This window comes from Pseudochaenichthys georgianus, chromosome 4 (assembly GCF_902827115.2).
Source record: "Pseudochaenichthys georgianus chromosome 4, fPseGeo1.2, whole genome shotgun sequence".
NCBI classification, from domain to species: Eukaryota; Metazoa; Chordata; class Actinopteri; order Perciformes; family Channichthyidae; genus Pseudochaenichthys; species Pseudochaenichthys georgianus.
Window position 1 is genome coordinate 6,234,793 of NC_047506.1, and position 13,174 is coordinate 6,247,966.

Below are 13,174 nucleotides of genomic sequence, written 5' to 3' on the forward strand. Positions count from 1 at the left end.
AAGAGTAAAAAAGAAAGAATGACAAATATTCAATCATAACCATGATCATTTAATATAACTCATATAATACATTTGATTAATAGGTATAATAAATACAATATGTCGTGTTTGATATCCACATAAAACATAAAGACATCATTCTTATTATGATTTCAATTATCCATTAACTTTTTAGGCACAAGTTAAGGATGATTCACAGGAGCAGTTATAATTGTATGGTTACAAAATAAATCCTTATAGCTGCTTACAACTGCATTAAAGTCCAAAGTTAAACATGTGTTAGGGGATTGCTGCTGGTAGGCTAAATAGAAAAGGTTCAAGCTTTAACCTTACCTTAAGACACAAAAGGAAAAGTAAAGCTTGAAGGTACTGAACTTCAAAACAAGTATGAAAGAAAACTGATCAAAAGGTCAACTTATGAGTATCATCCATATACAACCGCCTGTTATCACAGGAGCATAAACATCTCCCTGATAACTGATACTAATCCAATAGATGTTTACAAGGTGTGGCGGAAAGCCCCTAAAAATGGTCAATAAGTGGACCTTGTGCAGAGATTTATTTTCTTAATTAATTGTTAACCTGTATAATAGATGTGGACTTTAAACACCGTGGCACCATGAAGTGCCACATCATTAAGTTTCCAAAACCAGTGATGGAAGAAGTAGTGCAAACAATAAATGTATTGCAACGTATCACTTATCACACAAGGATTGAATTTGCAAGAGAACAGACATTAAACAATAAGAGTATATCTTGGGAAATAGGGGCCATTAAGGAGAGGTGGAAAAAGTACCCAGATCCTTAAGTAAAAGTTATAATACCACACTTTAAGAATACTTAATTACAAATAAATATTGAATAAGTATAACAAGTATTAAAGTAGAAATCTTACTTAAGTAAAAGTACATAAGTCCTATCAGCTTAGTGTACTCAATAATCAAAAGTAAAATACTTATTGTGCATAATCTCAAAGTGTTATTATTCTGTTTTTATTATTAGAAAATGCATATTAGAGTTTATAATGCTCTACGTTGACATTGTGGTCAAATGTAGGATACTTTGTGTACTGCTGAGTATATTAATAGTAGTCTTGTTGTATTTATGTAAAAAGTACATAGTAACTAAATAAATTACGATATTTCCCTTTGAAATGAGTGGAAGTATAAAGTAGCATAACATGGAAATACTCAAGTAAAGTATAAGTTTCCCCAACACTATACTAAAAAGTACAGAGTAAATGCACTTAGTTATATTCCACCATAAGTAAGGCAACAAAAGTTAGCTGAGTTAAAGAGAAAGCAAAGACATTAAAGTTGCAACTTCTGGCTTGTTAATTGTGCATAAATGTAGCTTTTGATGTCAGTGTATTCACATCTATTCTACCAGATGTGCCAGCTGTGTGTGTAACTTCCGTGCTGTGATTTAATTGGTTTAAAGTGTTTTAAGACAATCCCCCTCTCCGCCTTCCTGCGCTGCATTCCGGAAAACAGAAGGAGGAACAGGGCCTGGTTGTGGGCTGGACCACCGGTGCGTTGACCAACATTATCCTGCAGGTCAAACCAGGACAGAGGAGCAACAACCAGTGAGGTCAGTTTGAACAGCTCTGTTTTCTTTTTTAATCAACTTCATAAACACGTATGCTAAGCTAACTCGTAACTTAACCTCACTTTCACATTAAGGGAAGCTACCTCCATACTTACATTGCTCCGCGTCGAGGAGGGTTGCATTGGACCCGAAATTGTGATAAATAAGGATAAACCGCTCACAATAGGGCTGTTGTTCGCTGCAACAAGTCATAGTTTCACATCTGGGGTAAAGTTCATCAACCATTAACTGGACGAAATGACAGCTGATTTGTAGCATTAGGACGAAACGTTGTTGTGTTCAAAGGCAGCCAGAAGGAGTTAGAAATCAGCAGGATTTAAATAGTTGTGTCACATGAGAGTGCTGCGGTTACAGTATGTTTCTTCGAGAAATGAACATTTGCCATGTAATGCCAAGACAGAGCATTATCTTTTAAGGTGTATGTCTTTAAAATAATGTTGTGCTTGCTAAGACAGTGACCACGTGAGACATTTTAAGTGTTTGGATATGATCTTCTCATACACAAAATATATGCACTCAATATGACTTATTTGATGGTTTTCTTTGGAGCTGAAGATATAAGATTTTCCAATATTTCACAAGAATAATAAATACTTGTATCTCGCTTCTTGAACCTGTTTTGATGTTATGACCTCTTGGAAAGTCTTAACTTCGTAGCTGGGTGCTGACTAAATTATTTATATGTATTTGACTGATCTGGGTCGACACAATTCCAGCAATCTTTTGGGAAATATAATGATCTTATGATACTCGTGAAAATTCTAAAATCAATATTACATTTTTGAGAAACTAGCTCTTTCCTCTTCTTTTTTTTTCTCAGTCTGTCAGATCAACGACAGCTGTAGTCCTTTGGATCAAGGACGGCTGATTTCCTCTTTAACCCACTGACTTTGACTGATCCCTCTTTGTTTTTCAGCTCTCTCCAGTATGGCAAGTGTCTCAACATTTCCTGGAGATATACCAGCTTGTCCATTAATATCAAAGGTCACATAATAATCTGACATGTCCAAAGGGATTGCAGCAGCCTTCCCTTCTCTGAAAGGAGATGATGTGTCTCAACAGTGTGAGGATGTTACAAACAGTCCTAACGCAATAGGAAAAGGCTTGTTTATGAAATCTTTGCTGCAATCACTTGTCAGGCAGACAATGATTATTTCCGAAAGTCTAAAGTAACTCTAGTTTTTATTACATAACTGCCTTCCTCACAATATGTACCGTGTGTCTAAAAATTATCTCGGGTTCATCTCACAATTGATAGCAGGGAACAAAGTGACAGAATTTGCTTTGTAATAAAATCAGTGAAGATGTCTCCAACTGCGTTTGAGAAAAAAAACATGTTGCTCAACCAAGCTGTTGCAACAAAATGCAATTTGCAAGCACAGAGTCTGGAGATATTTTATCAGCCAGACTTATAAAGATCACCCATGGTTGGAGCGGTTTGTCTTCTGTGTAGTTGTATGGATATGAGTTGAGTCTGGTCCGCCATGTGGACGTGTAGACCGCCATGTGGACGTGTAGACCTGCTGCCTGTTTTCCCAGCAGTGCGATCACAAAGGTCATGTCCTTCTTTGATTGATTACTCTGCCCTTAACATCAGGGTAACCATTGTAAACAATTAGTGTTTCAGAAACTACAGGTGGACTCCACTTATGTCTCCCTGCATGCCATCTGGTAGATTTCAAACAGATGCCGTCCACATGTTGGGAGCACCAGCTTTCATGCCTCTTAGTTTTTCTCATTTGCATCGCTTTGTCATGTTGTTGTTGTTGATTCATCTGCAGTTTTCCTGATAAGGTTTATAACATGTCAGAATATTATGAGAAATCAATTTGTTTTTACTGGCATTAAGTGATGTCTTCAAGTTGCTTTTGTTCTGGCAGCATTACAAAATGTATCCAGTAAACAGTATTATTAAAAAAAAAAATGTAAAAGCTGAACATCCTCATGGTGGAGAAGCAGGAACCAGAGAGTGATTGGCAATGTTCTTGAAAAAAAAAATTGATCATGGAGATAGTTGCAAGGAAGGGAAACAATGATTATACGCTTAAATGAATACATTGACTTACTGTTTTACTTGTAACATGAGATAAACACTTTGTTTGTGTTCTGGACTCATTTGGCAGAATAAACTATAATGTAAATATTGTACATTGAAATCTTGCGTTGCACACAGTGTAGCCTATGGAGACATTCGCTCACTTCACCTGTCCTGCGCGAAACTGAGATTATGCTATTCATTTCTCCTCCTTACATGAAGAAGAAAAGACACTGAATGAGCAATTGATTTTTTACCCTTTTCTGTGACCCAAGCAAGTGAAAGATATCGTTTTTATTCAAGGCAATAACTCATTGTATTAATGTAATACGGTAGTTTTCACTTAAAGCTATTTTTCACTTGAGTAATGGCTTGGTTTTTGATTTAAAGCGACGTTTTACTGTAAAACATTCAATATTTCCCTTAAAACATTCCCTTGATGTAAATGATATTGAGATGCATTTTGCCTGCATGCTGTCAAGTGAGCTTGTGAACAATCAATCTCCAGCTTTAGTTCCCTGCTGGTTCATAGTTATTCATGAGTTTTCTCTTGACTCTGAGCCATAAATGTGACAAATACCTGTATCTGCGCCAACATTTCTGTCTATACTCCTTTTATCTTGTTTCAATCATCACCCAGAGAAACCAATATTGTTTCTTACTATGTGCACATACTAAAAAGCTGAGGTTTTAAGAACAATTGAAGGAAGGAATATATTTTGTGACGATGATGCAAAGATACTCGTGGAACAGCGAGTCATAAACTCAGTGAGGATGTCACTAGATATAAAATATATGTGTGTTGACATGTATAACTATCCCGTACATGACACTTTGATATACCAATCATTGGCCTCATGTATCCTTCTTTTCATGAGCAAATTCAAAAGTTTTATCAGCTTCAGATCTTAACACTTTCATTAAATTATTTCGAGATGATATTATTTAAAAGAAAAGCAAACACAAAGTATGGAAATAAACAATACAAAAAAATCTAAATATATCGTAATCCATATTTTGACTTTAAACTTTGACATAGTGTAGAGTTTGAAGTGTTAACGGCTTTGCTCGGCTGCAGCATTTTCTTTTTTAGGTGCAGTTTCATCCTCATTGCATCATCGTGTTGACAAATGAATTGAACATGCTTGAGTTGCCTTTCAGCCCATTTATCCTTAAACCGTCTGACAGGACACCCATTCCATTTCTAAAAGTATTACCGATTCTTCTCAAGAAAGTGTATCAGCCTCTTGAGCAGAGAAATATCAGAGCTGTATTTTATCATGCGGGCAGTGTGAGGTGAATCTCTGTGTGTGACTCTTTATATTTTATGTCAGAGATTGTATCCAGCCTTCACAATGGCAGACAGCAGGAAGACTAATGAGAGTGGAGCTGCAGCAGCAGAACCCGATAATGGAGACCAGCAGGTGAGGAGCACTGTGACCCGAAATGACACATATTATGAAACCCAGGCATATTATGAACTCATTTGACGCTCGATAAGCCACTGTGGGGAATCAATCATTATTCTCGACAGAATACTTAAACTCTGTCCTGAAAGATCTTAACTTTACACAGACGGGTTGTATTTAACTTTTTTTATATGCCTCTTCAATAATGTTTCTTTTTGACCTAGAGTATTGTTTCCCGAGTGAGCCATCTGCCTCTGGTCAGCTCGGCGTGCGGGGCGGTGTCCAGCGCCTACAGTAGCACCAAGGACAGCGTGCCCTTGCTGAAGGGAGTGATGGATGCAGCGGAGAGCGGGGTCCGGACCCTGGGGGCCGTGGCCACCACTGGCTCTAAGCCCCTCCTGGACATTATAGAACCACAGAGTGAGTTCTTGTCTCTCTGCAAAATATGATGTAACATAGTCGCAATGTTGGCGTACTATGAAAGAGGATTGCAAGCCTGTTGCACATTAAAGGTGTGAAACCAATGTCCGGTCCGATTGGACTAAACCATTTTTTTTTTTAAATCTGAATTTAAAAAAGAAAAGAAATGTTTTCTACTATGAAAAGAAATGTAGGATTGTTTATCGGTGTTTTAATTTCCAAAACTTTGCAATTCAGCATTCATATCTCATTCATACTAATGCACCACTTTATATATTGTACTATTGATGTTGTATATTGCAGTACAATGTAGCCTACACATTTTTACATGTTTTGTATCTTTTTATTTCACATTCTTACTTTAACCTTTTTAAGTCTATATAAATATCTTTATTTTATTTTATTTATTTATTTTACTGCACATCCAGACTTTAAAGGTGGGGTAAGTAATTTTGGAGAAACCAGCTCGAGTGCGCTACAATTTGAAAATACACAGCCGGAAAAAATCTGCCACTTCCTCACAGAGCCCCTCCTCCAACACACACGAACGCGCACATGACCAATGAGGGCACGAGATAAGTTTGTGCACAGATGGAAGGCTGACAGGCAGGTAGGCCATCCAGTTACTTTAGCTGGGCCGGCTCAAATGATTGGTCTTGCTTTTTACAGCGCCACGGCTTCCACAGATGACATTTTGTTGTGGATTTTTTGTCAAAGCAAGATATTCATTGCTATCGGGATGTTAAGAGCATGCCATGGAATATAACAAAAAGTGTATCTCGAGCCGGTTTCTCAAACTTACCTACCCCACCTTTAAGTGATCTTTTCTTATATGAATGTTGTTATTCTATTTCTTTCTTATTTCTTTTATACCATTCTAAAATGGAGCAACTTTTACAAAACCTAATTTCCCCCGTGATACATATTTCCTGTTTCTGTTTCTGGGTATTGCTTCCGACTGATCGGGTTAGCCAAGGATTTATTTCTAGTTGAAAAACATTTAGTACATTTCTGTTATTCCAGTTGCCACGGTGAACGAGTATGCCCTGAAAGGACTGGATAAGATGGAGGAGAAGCTGCCTATTCTTCACCAGCCAGCAGACAAGGTCAGGCAGAAAATAAATAATGAAGTCAACAAACCCCTCTACATTCTGTATTTGGATTAATTAATTATAACCTCTATCATAGTAAGTCGTTTCACAGAATAACAGCCCATTTTATAACATGTGTGATAAATTCACGTGTTGAATAACACAGGTAACCATAGCAACACATTTGACACTTCACAATAGGTGCACAAATACTGTTACACTTTATTAACAAATAACAAAGCCATGGGTTAAGCCACTGACTATTTTCCTTGAAATACAGTATATATATATATATAGCCATGGTAAAAATGGAATAAAACGCTCCTCCATTAACTGCTCCCTGAATTTCATATAAGAGCTATTAGAATAAAACACAATAGAACCTCCATTTCTCTCCAAGCATGACTCATCATTGGCTCTTCCTTCCTCAGGTGGTGTCGGACACAGTAGGTCTGGTGTACCAGTCGGTGGCGGGGGCCAAAGACGCCGTGCTGGGGGCTGCGATGGGCGGGGTGGGGATGACCTGGGCAGCCATCAGTGGAGGGCTCATGACCGCCATGGGCACCAGGATGGGCCAGATGGTCAGCTCTGGGATGGGCCTGGCACTGAGCCGCTCCGAGGTCTGGGTCGAGCAGAACCTCCCCCTCACTGAGACCGAGCTGGGTCAGTAGCTCTTCTGAATGTGGAACGCATACAGTAATAAGTGCATAACCAGGGGAGGTGTTAAACACATGGTTAATGTTGAGGTATAGACGGGTGTGTTTTGATTGTTGGATCAAATGAAGCTGAAACCAGGCTAGAGTTGGAATTAATTAATCATAGATAGATGGAAAGATAGATTCTTTATTGATCCCAATTTGGGACATGTTTGCATTGCAGCAGCATAAAAAACAAGGCAATGTACATAAGACAAATTTAAGACACAAGAAATAAACAGTCCAAAATATTTCTGAAATAGAGATAAAATAGCATTAAAAAGTTAAAATAAATAAATATATATACGTGGATGTAGAAAATATACATGTTGAAATTCAACTTTCCAGTAACAAATATAATGCAGGATATTATTGTGCAAGAAATGGATTATTCAATATTAAATTGAATATAAATGTAAAATGTACAGTTGGAGTTTAAGTCCAGTTATTAAGAGAAGCTATGGAGCAGAGAGTTCTCTTCCGGCCAGAGGACATCGATTTTGAGAGACAACAATTGTCAAGTTTTCTTTATCACAGACGATTGTGAATAAAACGATAGAAAGGTTTAGTGCTTCAAGACACAGTCGGTAAGGATTTAATTTCTATAAAGATATGCATTCCAGGGCTTCATCAATAATGCTTTGATGGAAACAAACTTTAATGTTAACAAATCACAGTTTTTAGTCGTCTTTCTGTCAATCAAGCACATTTAAATAATTGTAGGGTCCGGGCTTTTATTAACATTTGGATCCAACAATTAGCCTTTTAATGTATTTCATGAAAACAAAAGTGATTACATTCCTTCTTTCCTTAAATTGCCACTACATACATACATTTTCACTTGCAAACAAAGAATAAATAGTCAAAACAATTGTATATAGTTACACATTGGCATATGAGATCATATCTAAATGTCTCTACTAGAGAAACATTTAGATATGTAAAGTTAAAGAACGATAAGCTTTATGTCAGGCATTACTGCAGTGTACTTTAGCTTAATTTATTCCATAATTAGTATGCATGAATGATGGCATTTGCAATATTTGTCATGTACTGTGAGAGTCAGTAGCCAACTCTGTGTCCTTGCTTCACTGAGCAATAGATCTAACAGCAATTTGAGATGAGACTATCCAAATGAATCATCACTGTAAAGGCAAGACATGGTGATGTGGTCGTGATTAAAGTGTTAAAATATACCACCGTAATTTGATTTCAACACATAAATGGTTTGGGCTATTCATAGAGAGGGAAGCAGGGATTCCAGTGAAATTCCCCTCTGTTAACTTGGCCCATAAAGCACTCTCAATTTCCAACACTCACTGCTTTGACACCTGCTACGGTGATGTCATGTTATCATGACAACCTGCCATACTCCAATATTGCAGGAATACTCAAGAGGCCATACTCTTCTCTGATTATGGATATACCAATTATGCAATTGCTACCGTTATCAGTGGGAGCAGCTAAGTACCTATGATGGCAGTACTCAGGGGATTTTGGATTTGTTCAGTGGTCACTGTGGCTTTAAACAGAGGCACCGGCAGACTTTGCATTTCCCTTAGCTTCCACGGACTGATGGTTGGGGGGGCTGAGGTAGCTTTCAAGTATTTTTGTGCTCGTGAGCAGTTTTAACTCATACAGAGTCAAGTAGTCCATCTTGTAACAGATACACCAATAAGCACTGCTCCATCCATCACTCAAACCATCACCACCACCGCCTATACAGAATGTACATGCGAGTTTCTTTAGTGTACTTCTTCATTTTTTTAATTTTCTTTTTTAATCCTTTATTTATCCAGGAATGTCCCATTGAGATACAAGATCTCTTCTTCCAGGGAGTCCTGACCAACACAGCACACAACAAGTTTCAACATAAAACAAGGGCATTTAAACAAAAAAAACATACAATTCAAATATAAATACAGAAGGCCATTTGTGCAGTGGCAAGAAGCATAATCACATCAGCAATAGCATCAGGTAAAACAGTTACATGTTTCATGAAGGGCTAATCGTAGCATACCTTTAAAAGCATTTACAGTAGGAAGTGCCTCTAGACAAAGTTAAATATATAGGACAAAGGATAGATCAAGAGTTATCCCACTTATTACAGGGCTACTTATTTAATAAATGAATAGTTTGAGACATATTAGTTATTTTCAATAAAAAGGATAGTATTGCTGCCCTGTTTTCAGAGATTAGTACTCCATCCATAGCATTGGTCTGTTATTCATAGCAGCAGTCTGCTATAGAGGAATAATAGACCGGAAAATGCTCTAATTGAACAATCAGAATGGAGTATTCAACAAAGCCATGTAAAAACATATAGAACAATAATTAGACCTTTGTGCTCCCATCTACATATGTAATGCTTAATTTATATATTAAACATTTATTGGCACATTTGAGAATATGAGATTTATACTTTCCTTTTCAGCTGCTGTGGCTGAACCTGCAGGCAGCGAGGTGACCGCGTCAACCACCCCCCCCAGCTACTTCGTCCGCTTGGGGAAACTCTCAGCCAAAGTCCAGGAGCGAGCCCTGCAGCACTCCCTGGGCCGGGCACGACATGCCAGGGATGCCACCTATTCTACAGTGGCTCAGATTACCAGTACTCTGGACCTGCTAGAGACTGCTCGCACAGGTCTGGGTACCGCCAGTAACCAGATAGGAGGAGCCTCCGAGCAGCTGCTGCAGCGCTGGACCGAGTGGAAGCAGAAGCAGGCTGGAGATGGACAGACCGAGTCCGAGCTAGATGGGACCAGAGATGAGGCTGAGGTCAGGGCTAAAGCTTTGGGAGTTGTCTTAATGGTTTCTAACAGGATTATGTTTGCATTTGATTGCATTTAGAGTGTGTATGCCGCACATACTGTATGGCATGTAGAGTCCAAAGTGACTTGGAGTACCACTTTAACAAATGAAAGAAAGCTTATAGCATAACAGTGATAAGAACAGAGCAAGAGTCTTGGAAGTCCGACTTTTATTTTAGAGGCTGATATTGTATTGTAATGCCCCCAAAGATTCACATTAAAATATAAATACATAATAAAAATTACAACATAGACTATCCAATTGACAACATTGCAATGTGAATGTAAAATACAAATTAAATAAATACATTTAAAATGAAGTACAATCAAATTAAATGTAAGACCCAGGATTATGTTGAAGGCAAGCCTGAGCCAGCCATAACTTTAAGCTTTATTAAACAGAGAGCTGGTTCCACAGAAGAGGAGCCTGATAGCTGAAGGCTCTGGCTCTCATTGTACTTATGAAGACTCTAGGGACCACTAATAACCCTGCATTCTGGGAACGCAATACCCTAGTGGGTGGGTACTATGAGCTCTTTAAGGTAGGATGGAACCTGAATATATCACATTGTGTCAGCTGAATTGGGATAAGATGGGGAAACTACCTTGGCCTAAGGAAGGCTTCTTGTGGCAAATCCTGGGCTTTCATTTTTCTGAAACCGCCTGAGGTGTCTGACACTCTAATAGCACTCACAGAGATGCTGTTTAGTTCAAAGTAAAACATTTACAATAAACTCCGGTTGCCTTCCCAGGAAATAAAATAAATCAAAAATCTAATTATCGTGATCAAACATTTGTGTTACCTTTCCGTTCACAGCAGCTGGAATGGCGGGTCCTCTCCATGGTGCAGGGTCTGAGCGACCAGCTGAAGTCAGCGTGCTCCAGCGTGGTGTCGAGTGCTCAGGGTCTGCCAGGTGCGGTCCAGGACCAGCTGACCAGCGCACGGCGATCTGCTGAAGAACTGCATGCCTCTCTAGGGAACACCAGCACCATCACACCCCTCCTCCTGGAGCAGACCCGTCACAACCTGAACCAAGTACTAATTGCTCCCCATTGTCTTTACCGCAGTGTTTAGTTTTGCTTCATCAGCTAAGCTAAATATAGTTTTTTGCTTGAAGTTTTATTGCCTTTTTTCATTGCCATTACTTCACGCAGTTGGTCTTTCCATTACCTTTTAAATTGGTGCTGGAATAATACCCACAGTCTTATTGAACAAGAATTAAACAGAAAACTGCTGCATACTTTACATAACCAAACATCCAATCTCAGGGGTGTCTGCTGATTAATATGCATTACTGAACATAGGACAGTCAAGCTTACAGTATATTGTATTTAGTGTACACATTAAACCTCAGTATTTCCTGCTGCCAACAAGCTACTTTTTAGGTAGAGTTTCTGATCAGATTATCGTTTAGTAATATTGTTGAAAGTGATACTAGTATGTCCTTGTTCCCAGGTTAAACAGTCGCTGGATGGTGTCATGGAGTATCTACTGAACAACACACCACTCAACTGGCTGGTGGGACCTTTTGCTCCGCAGATCACTGAGAGGGCAGCGGGAGCAGCGGCAATAGAGCCGAGCAAACCACACGACTAGACTTCAAGATTTTGTTGTATTCATCAAGCTGATGACAGACGAGATGCAACATTTAAACATAAATATGCTTGTTTTAATGAAAAAAGGCCTTTCATTCATCAATGCTTTCTACATTATGCACTAATTACTGTATCTGTGAAACTAAATGTGTGATATAAAAGTTAATGGAATTCAATCATAACCTAAAGCACTGACCTGTGGCCTTTGAAAATAACTAGTTTGTGCATTATGTTTCCTATAAGATTATAGTGTTTTACATATCAATGTATGTATCCTCTCATACTGCTGTTTGAAAGACTTTTATAGTGCCTTAAAAGAAGTCAAAGCAATTCCTTAAGAATAATCCGAATGAAAATTGTCTTTCAACACAGCTTTAACAAGATGTAGTGTTCATAGTGTTTTCATTTATTTAAGGATTTGCAGTTTTTATTTCAGTATTTTGTGTCTGCACTTTGATAGATTCAGCTAATGAGCTGTCAAAGTAATACTGTACCGTTTTAAAATGTTATTGACATGTCAGCTACATGTCAATAACATTTTAAAACGGTACAGTTTTACAGTGTCATCAAATCAAATCAAGTTTTATTTATATAGCACATTTTTAAAACGATTTGTGGTCGAGCCAAAGTGCTGGACATATAATAATGACCTTACAGTAATGTCATGGCTGAATACATTAATAAAGGTGTTATTCCTGAGTTTTTGAGTTGTTGTTTTTTGTTGGGGGTGGTGGACTTTGCTTGCCACACTGACTGAAGGTTGAATCGATGCTGAGGATGACTTTGTTTAATTTAATGTTTTAGTTATTTAATTATAAACCCAATATCCTGTGTAAACCTTAGACACTTCTTGATTTTAAGAGGCTGATCAGACAATTAAATGAAAACAATTGTACATAGTGCTTGTGTAAGCTACCGAATAATGAGTAAATCAGTTCATAATAGCTCATAACTAGCTCTAGTATTTTGTTTTCTCAGCAAGTATAACAGCTTGACTCTGCAAAAAGATGTATAGTTCATAGGTTTATCATTTGTTTTTAGATGTGCATATTTTATTTCAGTATCTTGTCTCTGAACTTTGGATTGAGCTAATGAGTGAAAAAGTACAGTGTTGTTGCCATGTTTGAATACATTAATAAAGGTGTTATTCCTGAGGTTTTTTTAGATGTTATTTTGTTGGGGTGTTGATGTTGGTGGACTTTGCTGTGCTGGCCTCACTGACTGAAGGTTGAATCGATGCCGAGGATGACGTCATGGTCGTTGTTTCGAATGTCGCGAGCTAGCGCAGGGTAGGAGGCCGCGCGCTCTACTGTGGACAAAACTTGTACAAATCTGAAGCCCGAGGTCGTCGACAGCCGCCGGTAACTTGAATTTAAGGTACCGTCTTCATCTTAGACAATTATGGGAGACTCACGGTGTCTGTAACCGACTTTAAACCGGCTCTCCCACTGTCGGCGAGGGCTCTGTTTTTGGGGCTCGCTGATTATGCTAGCCGTGGAGCTAACGCTAGCCT

General features: G+C 38.4%; 1 protein-coding gene across 1 annotated transcript; it reads left to right on the plus strand.

Annotated features, from left to right (window-relative positions):
• Positions 1-1,480: 1,480 nt before the first annotated feature.
• LOC117445212 (perilipin-3-like) lies at positions 1,481-12,360 on the plus strand. Its single transcript, XM_034080709.2, has 8 exons — positions 1,481-1,590; positions 4,978-5,067; positions 5,277-5,472; positions 6,496-6,578; positions 6,995-7,226; positions 9,693-10,033; positions 10,883-11,101; positions 11,522-12,360. The coding sequence occupies exons 2-8, from the start codon at positions 4,999-5,001 to the stop codon at positions 11,660-11,662; spliced, it is 1,281 nt and encodes a 426-aa protein (XP_033936600.1). The 5' UTR covers positions 1,481-1,590; positions 4,978-4,998; the 3' UTR covers positions 11,663-12,360.
• The last annotated feature ends 814 nt before the right edge of the window (positions 12,361-13,174 follow it).